Here is an 18,483-nt window from a genome sequence, read left to right on the forward strand (position 1 = left end):
ACCTGCTGCCTCTCCCACAAGTCCGGGACACCACCATAGCTGGTGTCTTCACTCCTGGCTTCAGGTACCACCATGGCCTGGGACACTTCTGGCACGTGTCCTGTTCCCCACAGCCCTGGGTCTCTCACACAGTCTGTCTCCTTTCCCAGAGTCCTGGGTATCCCCACAGCTTGTTCTATACCCCACAGGCACTGGGGTACCAGCTGAGAACCTGCCTCCTGATCCCCAGGACCAGACAGTTCTACTGTCTGTGCAGCTTCCCATGACCCTGGGTCACCACCAGAGCCCGACTCTACCCACATATCCTGTCCCTTTTCCCTGAATCTCGGATCACCCCCGCGTCTAGTTTCCTCTTTAGTAGTAACACAAGGCACCCCCACGGGCTGCCCGGTGCCCCATACTCCAGGGAGACCTTCAGAGCTTACATCTCCTACCTCTTGTCTCCTCTGCCACATCCCTGGGACACACAGAGATGTAGTTTCCTCCTCCACAGCTCTGGGTACCACTACAACATCAAGGTTCTCTGCAGCCTGTCCCCTTCCCCATATGCCTGGGGTGTCCCCACAGACTGCCTCTGGTGCCAGAGCCCCAGGAACCTGCACTGACCGTGCTCTCCCCCACTGAGCAGATGCAGTCCCACAGCCCATCTTCATCTCCACAGCCTCTGGCTGCCCTGCAACCTGTGGTCTTCCCCAAGGACTTGGGCTAAGTCCATAGTCTAACTCCTCCAGAGCTCCCAGAGCAAGCACAGGGGGCACCTTCTCAGCCTGTCTGTGTCCACAGGAGCCTGAGGCTTTTTCACAACCTGGCCCTACCCCCGTGGCTGTGGGCAGTCCTGAGACCTGCGGGAATGCCCTCGCCTGTCCTCTCACCCAAGGTCCTGTGATACCACCTCGGCTTGTTTCTACCCAGGACGCCAGGCCAGGGATACCCCTTTCAATTGGCCCTTCTCCCGCAGGCACAGGATGGAGTTCCACTCTGCTTCCTATCCCACATCCTGAAGCTGCCCTCATAGCCTGTACCTTCAACCATAGCTGCAGAATGCTTTCATGCCCCGTGGTCCCCGGACGACCTTTTCTTTCACAGCCTTGGGGACTGCTATCGTCTGCCTTCTCTTCCCCAGACCTAGTCACCCACACAGACCCAGCAGGCCCTACCACCTCAGGCTCGCCCACAGCCCCGTTCACCCACACCGCCTTGGGATCCCTTGCAGCTTCAGTGGAACCTGCAGTCCCTGGCGTCCCCAAAGCCTCGTTCTCCCCAGCGGCGCGGGCGGTCTCCGCAGCCCGCCTCTTCCCCCATGATCGCTGACAGGGCTGCAGCCTTTGTGCACTCTTACAGCGCGTTTTCCACATCAAAGACCTCGCCCGGCGCCTAGCTCCACTGCCTCGGGATGCCCCTGTACCCCACCTCCTTCCCCACCGCCACCCGCATCTGCTGGGCCCTACACAGCGAGCCGGCATCTTTGCTGCTAGCTCGCCCCGGCGCCGCCTGGGTAAGGCCCAGGGGCCAGTGGCCCCGCTCAGAGATCCAGCACAATTCCCTTCCGCAACGAAGCCCCGGAGCACTTCTGTTTTAGCACCGGGAACCCTGGGCTGCTCCACACACGCACTCACACACTCGGCTCCCTCGCAGCCTTTCTCCTTCCCAGCCTCCCAATCCCACCCCCGCCCAGCCTCGGGCGCCCGCCCCCCAGCCCCGGGCCCCGCTAAAGATAGACAGGAGAAAACGTAATTGGGGGAACTGAAGAGCAAGGTCTGTCCGGTTCGAGGTCTCCTCTCCCCCAGGTTCATGACGCCTAACGCTGCTTCCCGGAATACCCCCCACCCCGGGCCCAAGCCCACCTGGCCTGGGGTGAGCCACGGCTACCGGGAGGCGGGCGGGGCGCGCGGCCGAAGTAGGCCCCGCTTCCGGCCACTCGCCCCAGTCGTCATAGCAACAGGCGCAAAGTGGGCTGGGAGCCGTTGAGGCTTCCGAGCCACTTAAGGGTCTAGGTGTCGCACGGCAGCAAGTTTTGCAGCCAGTGTCCATAGGGCCGAAACTAGAACCAGATTAGGGCTTAGAAGTTTCGTTTGGGGAGGAAAACTAGCACCGAAATAGCTGAGAAACTGGAGCAGAAAGACAATGTGGATGAATTTTGGTCTGCAGAGGCTCCCGTAACACCACCCAGCGGAGTAGCGCGGGTTCCGAAGGCTCCGCCCTGCCGTCACCCACCGGAAACGGGTTCTCCCCGCCCTCTAGTGGCCGGACTTAAAGGGCTCCTCTAGCACTAAGTGGTGTGCTGTCCCTATGGCTGCCTGCGAGGAGCTGAGCGTGTCCGGCTTCGAGGAATTCAGCCGGGCTGTGGAGCAGCACCCGGGCAAGACCATTTTCGCCTACTTTAGCGGTTCTAAGGATGCTGAAGGGAAAAGCTGGTGTCCTGACTGTGTGCGAGGTGAGGCCAGGACTCGGGCTACAGCCAGAACGCGGGGTGAAGGAGCAGAGGAGGGAAGCTCGGTCCCGGAGATCCACGCAGTACTGAGGCCCTCCTCGTCTCCTGTTAAGTCCCTCCCCGCCCTGCCCAGGCTGCTGCACCTCTACCCTCCGACCCAGATCTTGTGATCCAGTTCTTTAAAACTTCTCACTTCCCCCAAGCCCTGTCTTACAAGATGAGTTGGTCTCCTTTTAGTTAGCACGTGTTTAGGCTTTCCATTGTTCTGAGAGTGTGACACGGGGACAGTCAGGATTTGGACTTGGTGTTTGCTCTTAAAGAGGATCTAAGACCTGGAGAGAACACCTGACTTCTGTGAACTTCCTGGGCTAACTCAAAGTCTAACTGCAGGTTAAAGTCTGAGTACTCACCAAGTCTTGGGGGAGAAAGGAGGGGATTGTAGAACTGATGTGTAACTATATTAATTTTTAAACAGCTGAACCAGTCGTTCGAGCGGGGCTGAAGCATGTTGGTGAAGGATGTGTGTTCATCTACTGCCAAGTAGGAGAGAGATCGTAGTAAGTGACAATGTGCGCTGTACTTCACAGACATGCACTAGACTCTTGCAGACTTAGGTGGAAAAGGCCTTGGAGATTCGCTCGGGTTCTGTGCTCAAAGGTAAAATCTGATAATTAAATAATTAGAACTTCACGCTGAAATTTACAACGTGAATGTTCAGCTACTTGAAGGTAATTTTAAAAATCTGGCCTAGTGTAAGTTCAAAACTTAACTGGTTGACATTTATTTTATATCTTAGTCACAGTTTAATTAGAAACTCTGCAGAGGGTAATAAATTAATAGTCCTCAATGTTTTTTAAATGTTTCCAAAAAATAAGTACTAAAACCCTAAATGTAAGAGTATATGAAGTCTATGAAATACTAAGCAAATAATAAACCAAGAATTTTCATGATCACTTTTTCTTTTGGGAATAGTTGGAAAGATCCAAATAATGATTTCAGAAAAAAACTGAAAATAACGGCAGTGCCTACACTACTGAAATATGGAACAGTGAGTATCTTTATGTTGGGGCGATAATTCACTGTGAAACCTCTTGATTTGTTCTACAGTCATATTTGAAATGTGCCTTTCACAGTGCATCAAAAACATACAACTGGGCTGCCCATTGCCCTGAACAATCCCAATAAACTATTAATAATGCAAATAAATAATAGGTCTTTTTCATGTTTTTAAGCCACTTTCACAATTCTACAGCCAGAAAGGTGGTTGACTCATAATTCCTTAAAGCACTTGCATGAAAAGTTTTCTACTTAAGCCATTATTCAGGTTGAAAGAGCGTCTCCTCTATTTCAGTCCTGCCCCTTCAATACTAAAGAGCTGAAGGAAAAGGGATAACACTGGGCTTGTTGTCTCCTGTTTCAGCTTCCTGGTATTTGGGGTGCAAGGCCTTTGAGCCAGGATGATTCATCTTGGGGCAAATAACTTTCATCAACTTGTTATAACCAGTTGATAGTTTCTAAACGGCAACATTTCTGTGTTATAAGATTAGTGTCATCAAGCTAGAACTCACTTCACTCCTGCTAACATTTCATAGTGGTGGTTAAGACTTGACTGTTCTTTTCTTACAGCCTCAAAAACTGGTAGAATCTGAGTGTCTTCAAGACAACCTTGTGGAAATGTTGTTCTCTGAAGATTAAGATTTGATGGTGGCAGTTGTTATCTTGATTTCCTGGTTTGCTCTAGTATAAAAGAAATTGTGTACTTGCTTTGAATTCATGTTGGCAATAAATCTGTTAAAATCAGTATGTCTAAGCAATAAAGAATGCTGTTCTAAATACAAATCTTCATCTGGCTTGTAACATGTATCTCCAAGGTATGAGTAAAATAAGTTTTCAGCAGTGGCAATAAGAGTTCAAAGGGACAGATTGGAGGTGACAAATGACTAAATGCTCCCAGTAGCGCCTGGATAGCTACCCCAAATCTCTGAGGGAATAAGGATCTTTTACCTTAAATTCCCTGAATTTGCAAAGCAAGTGATACTCCTAAAACCTCTTCCTTGTCTTTACAATGTAGATCTTAACCAAACTACTGAGCGAAAATATAGCATACCTAATGCAGTCTGCTTAAAACAGGCAGATTTTATAGTTGTCTGAATGTGCTTCATTTTCGATGAGGCAGGGGAGGAAAAGGGGCTGGACACTACAAAACCTAGTGGTGGGAAGAACATCAGCTTGTGAGTCAGGCACATTGATTCTACCACTTACTAGATGTGTAACCACAAGTGAGTTAAGTTGTCTAAACCTCAGTTTCCTTCTTTACAAAGGATAATTCTGTGGGGGAAAAAATGAGAATGCATAGAAGCATTTAATGTAACGTCTAGCTTTTTGTACTGACCAAATGTTAACTTTCTCTAATGAGCGGAAGCATTTGAGGCACCTTATCTTTGTTTTAATTTAAGGTCAAAAGCAATTAGCAGTTTACCACCAATCTTCCCTCTCCCTCACTAGGTCAGTGACATACCAATGATCCTTTCATAAAGCTATCTTGCAAAGCAGGGGCGATATAGGTATGTCCTCTCCTGCAGAATATAAGAACCTTTATATACTGTAGTTCCTGCTCTGACTTAGATCCTTGACTCCAACCCTTTCATTCTGTAGGTAAGACATGTGGACTGCTGATGTGAAAGATAGTAAGTTCCAAGCGATGGACTTGCCCAAGGCACTATTGTATCTCAGAAACAACTAGGCTTAGAGTTTTGTATACTTAATGGCCCTCCCTTCTGCCACGCCCAGCATCTCCTTAAACAGGTCCAAAGCACCTAACAAGTCCATTATTTCCAGTTGATTGTTAATTGCTAATAAAAACTTACAAATTCACAGGTTAATCAAAGTGAGCAATTCTGGTTTAACAAATAATCTACTAACAATAAAAAAGTCAGGTTAAAAAGCACATTAAAGGTTCCAGGTGCTACCACAACAAAGGTAGATAGGAAGAGGAGTCTTACTTCATCTTCACTGTACAATGAAATACATTATATACATGTCTTAAGACCCTGGGCTATTTCCAGCTGTTCATTTTCCTGATGTATTATTTTGCTGTTGCTGTTCTGCCAGGGCTTGCTGAAGACGCATCCGCTTCCGGGAGTAGTGCTGCCAGTGTAGAATCTGCTGTTCATCAATGAATTTCGCACACTGAGCATTCACCAGCTCCTTTCGGAAGTGTTCATATTGGAGCAGTTCTAACATATGTAAACACTGAGGGTACCTGGGTTTAAGTTTATAAGTTAATGATCAACATAATTTAAGTCAATAATGCTAAGTTCTAATTTGGTTACGCATTTTAAATTATCTTGCAGCCTACAGTTTCTTTTAACATTAAATCGCTACATTGAGTGTAGATTTTTTTCCCCTGCTTATGCAAAAGAGCTAGTCACCAAAAGTCATTAAGCAAAATCTTCAAAAGTGGAAAGATTTAAGTTCAAAAAGAAAAACTTACTCAAGACTACACAACACAGTAACTGGTAAGCAGACTTAAAATGTGGAGATAAATCATACCGTTGCATTCTGATACTTTCTAAGGTGAGAAACATGAGCACTTTTTATTTAAGAAGTGTGCATAACTGATAGCTATTGGTTTTCCATCATTAGTGATAAAAGACATTTTATTTAAAAGTGAATCAACTTACTGTGCTCTAGCTTTCCACAGGAATTATGGAAATTTTAAATTATGTATACTTGGAAGAGTGAACAAGTAAGTGTAAGTGGATAAAGAGGGCCAAATTTTTGACTCAGAAAAGGAGTTACAGATAAGGAAAGAGGGAAGGCTAGAGTGAATCCTGTGTTACTGGGCTGGAATTGAAAATGCCAGTATGTACTCATGGGTTTTAATACACATAGGAGAAGACATCATTGTGTATGTTTGTACATGTGTAAACATATACAAACACAGTTCCTAGTTTAAAAGGCCTAGAAGCAATGATACTGGGGTACCAATGACCAAACTTACTGTCCAGTCATGTTTTTCAAATAGCCTTTTACAGGGTATTTTGGAGAAATGGCTAATTCCAGGACTAGGGTCAGGAAAGCACAAGGAGAACTTGGAACATTATATAGTACTAAACTTTAATAGGGATATGTCAAAAATACTCAGGAGCCACTTGGAAGGTGCTCCCAGTCTAGAATAATTTAAGCAAGAAAAACATAATTGCAGTCCACAGAATAAAAATAATCCAAAAGTCCACACTGATATAAATATTTTTAATAAATAACAAGGGAATGTTTTTCCTTACAAGAACATCTCAACTAATGTAAAATGATGGAATTAGAAAATCCCACAGTAAAGATTTTTCAGACAAGTATCTTCACTAATGCTAAAATTAGTGGGCAAAAAAGTTTATGTAGCCAGGCGTGGTGGCACATGCCTGTAATCCCAGTACTCGGGAGGCTGAGGCAGGAGGATCGTTGCGAGTTGGAGACCAGCCTGGGCTACAAAGTGAGCTCAAGGCCAGCCTGAACTGCATAGCGAGACCTTATCTCAAAAAGACCAAAAAAAATAAAAAAATAAAAAGTTTATATGATAGATAGTCTCAAAGTATTTTCCCATGAGACATTTACACAAAAGGCATCATACTGAACAAGTGATAAAAATTAATGTCACTAATGGTAAGACAAACAGATTTTATGTTACTCCTGGTAAGATACACCAAATACACGAACAACTTCTGTATACTGGTCATCAGATTAAAAAAGGGCCAAGGAACACATTAAAGGAGACTAAGAAACATAACAAGCCAGGCATGATGGCACATGCCATAAGCCCGGCACTTGGGAGGCTGAGGCAGGAAGATTACTGCAAGTTCAAGGCCAGCCTAAACTGCACAGCAAAACCCTCTCAAAAAAAAAAAAAAAAAAAAAAAAAAATGCCATAACAATAAAATTAGCATATGAGCCTAGACTCATGATTACTATATGCAGGAGACCAGTTGAACAACTGGTAAAATCTGAATGGGATATGTAGGATACCAAATAAAATTAATGTTAATGTTCTAATTTTGATCAATGCACTGTGGTTATATAAGGTGTTAGCATTTAGAGTATCTGGGAGAAGAATACAAGAAATTCTCTTTATTCTTCCAGCTATTTTGTAAGTGCAGTAATTTCAGATTGAAAAGTAAAATTTAAGTAATTTAAAATACATTAAAATTAGATCAGATAGGCTATACACAGAGCCAAAACTATAGAAGTGATATGAAATTGAGTAATGTTTGAGAAATAGTCTATAAACTAGAGCAGTCTTTTTTAACCTTTAATGTGCATGTGAAATCAATTCTTAAAATGCAGACTCTCATCTCAGTACGTCTAACGTAAGGACTGAGGTCTGCAGTTCTAACAAGCTCCCAAACAATACCAACACTGCAGGTCTGAAGACATTAAACAGAGAACCATGTTAGTGCTGGTACTATGCTGTCCTAAGTAAGGTTTGCTGTTTACACTCTGAAAATAAACAGTGGCCTGTAATTGTTGGTAGCCTAATAGAATGCTCTATTCCTACTGCCCTGACTAAATCCTTTTCATGACAGCAACCATAGTTAAAAAGATCTGGATCCAAGTACCAGCTGGGTGGCCTCTAAAAGGATGCTTAACCTAAGTTCAGTTTCTTCATCTACAAAAAAATTAATGTGAAAACCAAGAGAATGGTCTCAAATAGCATTTAGTCAATAACTGGAATTTAGACAGCCAGTGATCATTTATCATATCAAACTTGAAAACAATACTCAGAATACATTAGATGACAGAATTAGGAATTATAAATATTCTCTGAAAGGCTACAATATTCTCTGATAGGCTACAAGTCAACAAGATGAAATAGAAGAGGTACAAAAAGTCTTCCCTTAGATTTTTTTTAAAAGAAACAAGATATAAATGTAGAAGTTATATGACAACATGGATGAAATAAAGGATTTTAGTTGGCACAAAGTACCCAGCAAGCCAACAGTGGGCTCCCCTACCCTCCCTAGCTCAAAAAAGTAACATCAACCTAAAGTGAATTATTTGAAATGTAACATTCATATGAAGAAAGGAAATGCCACTTGGTCCACCATGTCTAAAGGCCATGTTTAGTTCTTGGTTGAATGGTCTAAGGCACAAGTGCCAACTATCCAAAGGAAAGTGCCTGACCTCCTAGGAGAATTCTGGATGGCCAAAGTAAATTAAGAAAGAGAGATGTTACCATTGCAATTACTAGTTCTCAACTGGAAAATGATGTCTACAACAGGCAGGTGCCCTCAGCTCCAGCCAATTAATGATCTGGGAAAATGAAGACCTGGGCTTACTAGCTGTTCCCAATTTTTCAAAAGTGGTTGAAAATCTGAATTGTTATATAAGCCTCACTTTTTTAAAGGTTTGCAACTATTTCAAAAATTTAAAACTATGCAGACTGGATGAAATACCCAATGGGTTAATCTGCAACTGTGTGTGTGTGTGTGTGTGTGTGTGTGTGTGTGTGCGCGCGTGTGTCTGGTACAGAGGATTAAACTCAGGGCCTTTACACTGCGCTACATCCCCAGCACTTTTTTTATTTTGAGACAAGATCTCATTAAGTTGTCCAAATTGACTCAAACTTGTGATCCTCCTGCCTCAGCCTCCCAGAGTGCTGGGATTACAGGCATGCGCCTCCACATCCAGCTCTTTCAATTTAAGTGTGTAACAGAGGCGTTGGTGGTAGAGTAGTTAGCATAGCTGCTTTTCAATTTAAGTGTCTGTATAGCTGTTGTCTCCAAGAGGGCATAGGCTGGGTCTGGATGAATCCAAAAATGAAAATAGGAACAGGTGAAAGCTACAACAAGGTATACTTTATCACAATGTAAGAAAGAACTTCCTACTGTCTGGCTAACTGTAGTCAGTTGTCCTTGGTGAGGTAACATGCTCACTAGAAACCTCTACAGTGTAGATGACCACTTCTCAGCAACCTTGGGTTACAGAGACATGATGGCTAAGGGTTTGCCACACTTGAGTTCAAATCTTTACATATAAAATATTATAATCTCATTTTTTAAATTGTTTTGTATATTATTAAATCAAGAGTTGCATAAACAGCTAGTCTGGGTGCAAAAAGTCCTACAGACAGCATGTGCATATATGCTTTGTCAGTTAAGAAAAGTGACTTGGATACAGAACAACTTGAAACATTTTCCTCTCAAAGTTTTATTTTTGTTTTTTTTTTTAAACCTTCACTATTGCCTTTTGATTACCTGTAAGACAAAGCACAGGTGTAAATGTAAGGGTTTTTTTGTTTTGTTTTACCATTAACATGGAATCAGATTGTGAATATAATATGCTTCTTGCCATTTAGTAAGTTTTAAAAGTATCTGCTGAACAACCTGAATGGTAGATATATCTGTGTATATATTTTTGTTTTGTTTTTAAAGTCAGTGAATGGATGTGAACCATATAGCACCCTGCTTGGCACATAAGAGGTCCTAAAGAAAAGACAGCGTGTCAGCCAGGTGACACACAACTGTAATCCCAGCATTTGGAAGGCTAAAGCAGGATCGCTGCAAATACAAGACTAGCCTGTGCTACAGAGTGAGTTCAAGGCCAGCCTAGAATACTTAGCAAGACCCTTACTCAAAAACCAAAAACAAAAACAAAATGAAAAGGAAGGAAAACATCACTAAAATTCAAGTAAGGTTACCTCCTTCAGAAAACACCTGTTCACCACTTTCTGAGCATTCTTTAATGGAAGGCCACTGAAAGGATCTAAATAAAAAAGTAGTATGTTCCGATATTTATATTTTTGAAAGACTATGCTGGATTCCGTGTAGAACACTGATTTGCTTTGTTTGGTTTGAGGGGAGCACGGTAAGAGTGGGAGCAGAAAACATAGGTGGGATCAATGTCTGAACAGTATGATGTTCAAGCAAACCATATTCGGAAAAAAGGCAAAACTGTCTTCACCCCTCTCCAAATACTAAGAGCTCACTGCCCTCCAAGATAAAGATAAAAGTGACTTCTTTAAGAGGTAACCACTAGAAGGGGAGAGATTCAAAATATATTTTTCCCAGTCTGCTAAGTATCAGTGTTTTGGATTATAATAAAGTATATGTATATTTAAGATTATAAAAAGTAAACTTACTTTAGATACTTGGCATATTCTGGTTCTTTCCAGTAAAGCAAGTACTTAAGATAATTAACAAAAGCTTTGTCTTTGAAGTAACCTCTTTGGGCAAGAACTGAAAGACATTTAAAAAAAAACTGCAGGTCAAACCAATCCTTGGACTACTAACTTGTATCGCTAATATAACGAATCTATTTAACATCCCCACTACCAACACACAATGAAGTCAAAACAGATGTCCTGGTTTGCTCAGCTATATCTACAGGCAAGCATAAGTACAATCCTATTCAACTGAGAATGTATAAAGGCAAATGATATTACCCATTGCATTTCTTCTGTCAGAAATCAGCTAGATACTCAATTAGTTGCTCAACAACTTACAATTAAGGTAATTTGGGTTGGCTAAACACTGAACAAATTCCAACTCCAACTGAAACCGAAGTCGATTTCCAGCATCATCTAGGAGAGAAGACAGCAAAAATTGTTTAAAGTAAAGGTTACTATACGTAATATTTTTGTAAAAAAGAAACAGCAAGGAACCTGACTAATAATGAGATATACTCTTCTATGAAAAGTGCGCGGTGATCTCCCTAAACTAAGACAGGAGAAACCTTATATACAAAAAACAAGAGCCATGATTAAAGGAATGTTAAGAGTATCTCTAAAGTTTAAAAAAAAAAAAAAGAAAAGGAAGAAAAAGTTAAAGAGAAGTAATAAAAAAAAGAAAACAACAGGAAAACAAATGGGCAGGATACCAACGACCTGTTGGCCACTATATAGGTACGTTAACGGTGATCACTGACGTAGGTTGTAATAAGTCAGTCTTCCTCTATTTTAATATTTTATAACCACATTTGCTTCCAGTAATTAAGCTGGGCAAAAACTAAACGCTGGGTCAATCAGGAAAAAAGTTTAGAGTGAAAAAGAAACTACATAATGTATAGAAGATCGTGACAGATGGGTGTGGTGGTGCACACCTGTAATCCCAGCTACTCCGGAGGCTGAGTTAGGAGGATCCTAAATTCAAAGCCAGGACCAACCTGGGCAACTTAAAAATACCCTGCCTCAAAAAGGACTGGGGTGCAGCTCAGTGGCGGAGCGCTTGCCTAGTACTGCAAAACAAAAACAAAACAATAAAAAAAAAAAAATCGTGAGGCTCATTAATAGCTGAAAGATACACAAGCTTATCTGCGATATTTTTAACATTCAAATTCATGTGAGAAGCAGAAAACCAATAAAAGGATACAGTTTAAGATCTGAGTAGTCTAGCCTACGCCAGGGAGCCAGTCGGTGGGGTCGATGTTTGAAAAGTAAGCTCGAAGAAATGATGTTCGACCAAACCAAATTCTGAAAAAGGCAAAACTGACTTCTCCCCTCCAGACGCTAAAAGAGCCCACTGCCCTCCTGGTCCCAATTCTAACCCTGCCGGGCGTTATGCCTGACAGGAGGCCCCCAGGGAAGCAGGGGAAGAGGTCTGAGCCGAGGACAGCACCTACTTCAGAGACTGGAGTCTCAGGGCGGTACTCACCTGTCTCCATAGCGACAGCCGCGGCCATCACCAGCAAAGACACTAAATCGCCAACCGCACCACAGACGAACAACCCCAAGCGGCGGGAGACAGGGGGAGGAGATTCCGGAAACCACGGTTCTCCCTTCCGGTCGCGGGGCAGTGTGGGAAAGAGGGTGGTCATAACCCCGCCCCGAGGCGGTCGGTTCCGCCCATCCCTAGCCTCCTGGTCCGGCCTGGTCACGCCTTCGCGGGCTCCCAAACGGCAAGGGGGCGGGTCGCAACCGAGGAAGCACGTGAAGGGCAGGACCCAGTGTTTTTGGAGGGACAGTTTGACCCCCACAGAAACCAGGGTTCTTCCATATCATCAGGTCTTAAGACAGAATCCTAGTTTTCGGCACTGAGCCTGCAGTGACGTCACACGCCTCTCTGACGTCATTTACTCTATGGCGTAACGCAGAGGCGTGATTGAGGGTGTAACAGTGGGCTGTCAGGCCTGCGGAGGTCCTATTGCTCTCCTTGGCCCACTCACACGAGGAGAATGGCCTCACCTTTGAGGGGAAAACCCTCTGCTCCACGAGTGGAGACTGCTCACTGCAAAGAGACATCAACAGTCCGCGTGGAGACATCGTCCCACCGCGTGGAGACGTCATCTCGACGAGTGCGAACGTCTTCCCGGCAGGTGGAGACCACCCAGCGCCGCTGTGAAGAGCCTCCTCGTTACCTATCTGGGAAGCGGCTCCCTTACGTCCTCGAGGTGTCCTCCCAGCACGTGGAAACCTCCTCCCAGCGCACAGAAACGTCCTCCCGCCATATCAGGGCCACATCCCTGCAGGTGGAGACTTCTCTGCACCGCGTGGAGAGCACGGCCCAGCAAGACAAGCAAGCTGCGCGCCAGAACCTGAAAACCACTCGGTGAAATACTCGCCAAGGGCCATGGCCAGGAGCCAGGACAGAAGTGCTTCTAGCATCCAGTCAGCCAGCTGCCAAGAGGACCAGTCATCTTTGGTTTCATGGAAACAGCCCATAAATCAATGTGAGAAATGGCCTCGCTGCCCTTTCTGGCCTTTACTGACCGTACTGCACTTGTATTATCCTGCTTGTGACCCAGTGAACTACTTTAACTGGAAGCCAGGACGAAAGGTGTTCAGCCCCATGATCCTGTGTAAATTGAGTTGATGAACAAAGAGACTGAATCTCTGAACCAGGTGAGTTTTTGATTCTTAGCCCCGAAAAGACTTCACCACTTAAAACCTAGGAAGAGAAACCAAACTGAAATTATGACTCCTGGAGTGACTGTACGGCCGCTGAAAATCTCTGGGGCATAAATTATGAACTGGTCTTTGTTTATGTTCCAAAATAATAAAATATGGGTCTTTTTATCCCCCCCCCCATGCGTGTGGCTCTGGGGATTGAACCCAGGACCTTTGCACTCATCTACGTTCCTACAACCTTTTTATGTTTTATTTTGAGATAGGATCTTGCCAAGTAACCCAGTTTTGATTCAAACTTTTGATCATCCTGCCTTACCTCAAAAAGTTCTGAGATTTCAGGCATGTACCACCACACTCAGTTATGTTATTTTTTGTGTTGTTTTTGTGCATGATACTACTACATACACTTTTTTTTTTTTACAGAGGTTAGATTTTTTAAAAATCCAAAGTAAATCCACCAATGACCAAAAATAATCTTAGAAGAGAAGGTAAGAGATCACTGAAACCTGAACTGAGGCTTGAAGAAGGCAGGAGAGAGGAGTATTTATTGGGTACCCACCCAATAAATAACAAGTCTGAGACTTGTTATAGCAGAGAAAAACAGAGTTCCTGCTCTGGTGGAGATTTTGCTCTGGTAAAGAGGCAGACAACAAATGAAAGAGCAGAAGTCTTTTCTATTGTTATTAGCTCTTTGAAGGGAAAAAGTGGATAATATGACAGAGAATGAGGGGTAAAGAAGCTCTTTAGCAAAAGTGGTTGGGAAAGGCCTTGCTGATTAAGTAACACTTGATCTGAGATTTGCTTTGGTGAACGGTGAGTCATATGGAGCTCTAGGGGAAGTGCATTCCAGGCAGAAAGAACAGTAAGTATAGAAGATGGATGGGGACATGGTTGGGATATTTAAAAAAAAGAGAGACAACCAGTGTGGCTGGAGTTTGGTAAGTGAGGGAGAGCACAGTATGGGAAAGAGGAGATTAAAAGTGGGTAAGGAAAAGCTCTTAGAGCAGTTTGTAAGGCACAGGAGCTTGGGTTTTACTCTGAGCTCAATAGAAGACCTTTGGGTTTTTAACAAGGGAGTAACATGATGCAATTTGCATTTTAAAAATATCTTTCTGTCTTCTGTCTTATGATATAGGACAGTGGTTCTCAACTGGGGGATGATTTTGTCCTTCAGTGACACTTGGCAATATCTAGAAACATTTTTGTTTGAGAGGGGACACAGAAGGTGCTATGAAATCTTGTGAGTAAAAGCCAGCAGTACTACATATATCTGTAGGCCAGATATATCTGTAGGCCAGATATCCTACAGTGCACAAGTCAGGCACCCCAACGGCAGTGAACCCCTGGTCCCAGAATGACAATAGTACCAAAATTGAAAAATACTAAAGATCCTAGCAACATGGAAAGCTAGAGCGTGGTCCACTAGGAAAGCACCCCACTTATGCATGGCATGTTGTAGGGAGGACTAAGAAACATCATGGGAGAGGGTTAGAAGTAATGTCTATTTATAGCACTGCAGGAACTCCCAGAGGAAAGTGATATATTGCACTTTGAGGAGCCCTCACCCCTGCTGTGAGTAATTTATGTGATATTTACCGCTGGAGGACAAGAAAGTTCCATCTTGGCAGGATGTAAATGACCCTGATTATATGGAACCCCTTTATGAGTTAGAGCAAACACTACTTCCAGACACTATGCTAACTCATCATTCATGTTTCTTCATTTAATTCCAGGGGAGTGTGCTGGGCTGTTCCTTAGAATAAGAGCTCAGGTCAGAAAAAATGTTATAAACCCCAGAGGCTACCCCATGCCTCATAAAAATGTTGGCTATAAATGAATAATTGGCCTTTGGAATTTTAGTGTTTGGCCAGCTTACTAGTTCTTTTTAAAATGACATGCTATGTGTTATATGCAAATACTTTTAACTGTTTTTTAAGTGAACAAATAGTTACTTAAACTTATTAATATTTGTATTTCAAGATTTATTTGTGCTTCATTAAATAGCAATTAGATAATTCAAAGCTACTTAAAAGTTTTAAAATAATTTGTCATCATTCTTTTCTATTTCCAGCCTCTAAAAAGAACTAATTTCAGAAACTTGCTGTGTATCTTCTGGACCTTTCTCATTAACTGACTGCTTCTGTCCTCCTTCTTAATAGTACCTAGAAGACTGGTTTGAACGTGACACTGGAAAAGCCAAACACCCGATTTCTGCTTGATTGATTCTCCAGAAAGGGTACAAGAGCCTGATGACTTCTTTTTCTTATCCTTGTTTCATAAGAGGATTTCTTCCTCCATATTTCATTTATTCATATTTCCAAGCCAAAGTTCAAAGAGATACAGGTCAGAAACCTGAAGGAAAAAAATTGCCATATGGGACCTGTTTTACAGGTCCCGTAGCTTTAAAATGATCCTGTTTATTAAAGATGCTTGCTTTTCAGAATTCTTAATATACCTGCACATTATGTGTGTTGCCCATACTCTGTGCCATCCTGTGCTCCTCACAGTATCTGCTCCTGGAAGCTCCAAAAGAACATGGTGCTGTTGTACCTGTGACCTTATTATATAATGCTAAGTACAATGTGTGTACAGTAATGAGTAAAGAGTAGTACTAGTCCTTCACTCCAAACCAAGAAAGCCTTTAATGACCGAATCTAATAATCAGTTGGATTTATTGTGCTATGTAATCGTTGTGACTTACCATCATTTGTAGCCAGCCAAGTTAGTTTGAAAAACTAAATAAAACTTAGTACAAATCCTTCTAATAAGTCAGCACTTCTCATTCTCTTCTATTTATATAGAAACTAAGGGCAGTTTACAGATTTGATCACAAGTATTTACTGTCTGTTTTGTTGGAAATATTTGAAATGGGGAAAAAATGGTTTTTTTTTTTTGGTCTTTTCTTCCGGTACCAGGAATCAAACTCACGACCTTGCGCTTGCCAGGCAGGCGCTTTGCCGCTGAGCTAAATCCCCAGCCCCCAAAAATGGTATTGATAGAGTACTGATTCCCCAGACTACAGAAGCCATAGGAAAAATCAGGAGTCCAGCCAGCAAAATATTTGGCTCAAGTCCTTATCTAACTTTTCCAGAAAACTGTTCCTCTGTTCTTTCTGTTGCTCCCATCTTAGTATGATGAATACAAGCATCCAGGCCCTGGATTCTTGACCTGGCCTCTACTAGTTTAAATAACTTTTACCTCTGATGCTCCTGTTAATAGCCTAAGCCCTTTCCATTCTAAGTATTCTATGTGTCTAGAATTATAGACACATGGCTTCAAGTAGGAACTGCTATGGCTTTTTTCTCACATTGGTGCTGTGGAATGAATATCTAAAATATATTTTTGCTGGGTAATTTTTAAATCATTTTCCAAATATTAAAAGTGTTTCCTCGCTGTCCACCAAAATAATCAGCTCTATCCTTTATTCCTGTGTACATGGGCTTCTCTATGACTTCTTTCAAAATTAACATTGGTTTAAATGATTTGATTATGATGTGCCATGAGGTGGTTTTCTTCATGTTTCATGTGTTTTGGGTTCATTGTACTTTTTGTATCTTTGGCTCTATAGTTTTAATGAAACTGAGAAGTTTGGCGGCTATTTCTTCAATTATTTTTTTTCTCCTCCTCTCCATAGATGTCAGTTACAGCTGTGGTAGGCTACTTGAAGCTACCTTAGGTCTCACTGGTGCTCTGTTTTTTTTTTAAGTGTTTTTTTTTTCTCGGTGTTTCACTGAATAGTTTTTATTGTTTTGTCTTCAAGTTCATTAATCATTTTTCTCTGTTATAAATGCCATCCGGTATGTTCTTAAATCTCATTCATTATTGTTTTTATCTCTAGTAGTTCAATGGGGGTCTTTTATTTTACATTCTATATATAAAATACATTCTTTTCTGTTGTTTTGTATCTACTGACATGTTCAACCTTTCATCTACTTTATTAAACATATGCAATGTAATTTTAATAACTATGTTAACACCTTTGTCTAATTCTGTGTTATCTCTGGAATATTTTCTGTTGATTGTTTTTTCTCCTTATTATGAGTTGTACGTTTTGTTACATTTTTGTGTCTGATTTTTTTGTTTGCATGCCAGCCATGTGAATCTTAACCATACTGAATGTGGGCTATTTTTCTATCCCTACAAATACAAAATATTCTGAAACTTTGTTCTAATAACTTTTAAGTTACCTCCAGTTACCATTAAGTTAATTGGAAATGGGGTGCTCTCCTCTGGGTCTTGATTTTAAGCTATTTGTTAGATATGGTGTAATGGTAAATGAAAAATTAATGCTTTCCTACTACTGAAGCACAAACAAAATTCTAAGTCCTCTCCTGGATCCCCCTGAGTTCTGTGGTTTTTACCTTTCTTGTTGGGAACAACCTCTATTCACAGTGTCTGTGAGCTTTGGGGACTGCTCCGTTTCTTCAAGTAGCACTTTTCTTAACTTAGTTTCCTCACACACATGCAATAATCAGTTCTCAGCTGAATACTGTACTTCATGGAGACCTTTACTCATCTCTGGAGTTCTCTTTCTGTGCAGCACTCTCACTTTCTGTGTACTTCCCTATGCACCCAGCTGTGTTAGTTCCCTGTACAGTACTTGCAGCTTTTTCTCCTCAGCTCAGGAAGACAATAGGACTCTGCAAAGTTCTTGCTCCTTGCATTGCAGCCAGAATTGTTCCTTCAGTTATTCTAGGTAAGAGGGTGAATCTCTGCCCTTCTGGCCAGAAACCTCCTCCTCCCTGTAACTTAATACAAAATTTTTTGGAGATTAAGTTTATAAATTAGTTTCTAGGTAACAGAATATTCAGATGGAAGTGTGAACAAATTTGTGGAGTTATTTTTATATCCCAAAGATAGATGGTATCACTGTCTCTCAGAGATGAGTACAATGACTTCTGGGACTTAGTGCATCTTTTGAGGAAGAAGTGATATATTGTAAATGCTGCTTGGCAAATAGGATTGACTGCGGCAGTTCGGCTTTGTCCCTTGGCTCCAAACTCCTGTGCTCAGCTGTTGCTAAAGCTAGGTCTCAGCCTACTTCTGCTTTGCTACCTGGCTTCATGTTGAGCTCTGCCAACAAAAGGCACGAGGGGAAGTATGCAAGTGTTGAGGACAGGGGCAGTGCTTCCTGTCTCCTTCCTGCTACCTTATGCTTCTTCAGAGTATACGCACACAGTAGCACCTCATCCTGGCGGCAGCAGTTTCTTCCCTTAGG

General features: G+C 42.4%; 4 protein-coding genes across 9 annotated transcripts in view; 2 read left to right on the top strand and 2 right to left on the bottom strand.

Annotated features, from left to right (window-relative positions):
* The window catches only part of Kiaa0753 (KIAA0753 ortholog), a 70,260-nt gene extending 68,317 nt beyond the window's left edge, over positions 1 to 1,943 (bottom strand). For all 4 annotated transcript variants that reach the window (XM_013522137.1, XM_013522138.1, XM_013522135.1 and 1 more), the window contains exon 1: positions 1,845 to 1,943. The gene's annotated coding sequence lies outside the window, so the exon portion shown is untranslated. The remainder of the gene's footprint in view (positions 1 to 1,844) is intronic.
* A 255-nt stretch (positions 1,944 to 2,198) lies between these two features.
* Txndc17 (thioredoxin domain containing 17) lies at positions 2,199 to 4,270 on the top strand. Its single transcript, XM_005399665.2, has 4 exons — positions 2,199 to 2,434; positions 2,907 to 2,988; positions 3,404 to 3,479; positions 4,058 to 4,270. Exons 1-4 carry the CDS (start codon positions 2,290 to 2,292, stop codon positions 4,124 to 4,126), a joined length of 372 nt encoding a protein of 123 aa, XP_005399722.1. The 5' UTR covers positions 2,199 to 2,289; the 3' UTR covers positions 4,127 to 4,270.
* Positions 4,271 to 4,547: 277 nt separating this feature from the next.
* Positions 4,548 to 12,337, bottom strand: Med31 (mediator complex subunit 31). Of its 2 annotated transcripts, XM_013522141.1 has the most exons (5): positions 12,073 to 12,257; positions 10,926 to 11,003; positions 10,563 to 10,659; positions 10,122 to 10,186; positions 9,041 to 9,678 (listed from the first exon to the last, which is right to left on the bottom strand). In XM_013522141.1, exons 1-5 carry the CDS (start codon positions 12,233 to 12,235, stop codon positions 9,650 to 9,652), a joined length of 432 nt encoding a protein of 143 aa, XP_013377595.1. In that variant the 5' UTR covers positions 12,236 to 12,257; the 3' UTR covers positions 9,041 to 9,649. The 2 variants fall into 2 exon arrangements, with proteins under 2 accessions (XP_005399726.1, XP_013377595.1); XM_005399669.2 differs by lacking the exons at positions 9,041 to 9,678; positions 10,122 to 10,186 and adding an exon at positions 4,548 to 5,693 and having other exon boundaries at positions 12,073 to 12,337.
* Positions 12,338 to 12,579: 242 nt separating this feature from the next.
* On the top strand, positions 12,580 to 16,033 carry LOC102007101 (chromosome unknown open reading frame, human C17orf100). Of its 2 annotated transcripts, none has more exons than XM_005399668.2 (2): positions 12,580 to 13,259; positions 15,337 to 16,033. In XM_005399668.2, exon 1 carries the CDS (start codon positions 12,593 to 12,595, stop codon positions 12,968 to 12,970), a length of 378 nt encoding a protein of 125 aa, XP_005399725.1. In that variant the 5' UTR covers positions 12,580 to 12,592; the 3' UTR covers positions 12,971 to 13,259; positions 15,337 to 16,033. The 2 variants fall into 2 exon arrangements, with proteins under 2 accessions (XP_005399725.1, XP_005399724.1); XM_005399667.2 differs by having other exon boundaries at positions 15,425 to 16,033.
* The last annotated feature ends 2,450 nt before the right edge of the window (positions 16,034 to 18,483 follow it).

This window comes from Chinchilla lanigera, unplaced genomic scaffold (assembly GCF_000276665.1).
Source record: "Chinchilla lanigera isolate Chin_1 unplaced genomic scaffold, ChiLan1.0 scaffold00066, whole genome shotgun sequence".
Taxonomy (NCBI): Eukaryota; Metazoa; Chordata; class Mammalia; order Rodentia; family Chinchillidae; genus Chinchilla; species Chinchilla lanigera.

Bases quoted from the DNA above. Each gene is read 5' to 3' on its own strand.
- Med31 (XM_005399669.2), bottom strand. From the start codon at position 12,235: ATGACCACCCTCTTTCCCACACTGCCCCGCGACCGGAAGGGAGAACCG. The intron at 10,660-10,925 runs GTAAGTTGTTGA...AATGTCTTTCAG, and splicing joins CAACCCAAATTACCTTAATT to TTCTTGCCCAAAGAGGTTAC. The intron at 5,694-10,562 runs GTAAGTTTACTT...ACTTAAACCCAG, and splicing joins GAATATGCCAAGTATCTAAA to GTACCCTCAGTGTTTACATA.
- LOC102007101 (XM_005399668.2), top strand. From the start codon at position 12,593: ATGGCCTCACCTTTGAGGGGAAAACCCTCTGCTCCACGAGTGGAGACT.
- Txndc17 (XM_005399665.2), top strand. From the start codon at position 2,290: ATGGCTGCCTGCGAGGAGCTGAGCGTGTCCGGCTTCGAGGAATTCAGC. The intron at 2,435-2,906 runs GTGAGGCCAGGA...ATTTTTAAACAG, and splicing joins GTGTCCTGACTGTGTGCGAG to CTGAACCAGTCGTTCGAGCG. The intron at 2,989-3,403 runs GTAAGTGACAAT...TTTTGGGAATAG, and splicing joins CAAGTAGGAGAGAGATCGTA to TTGGAAAGATCCAAATAATG.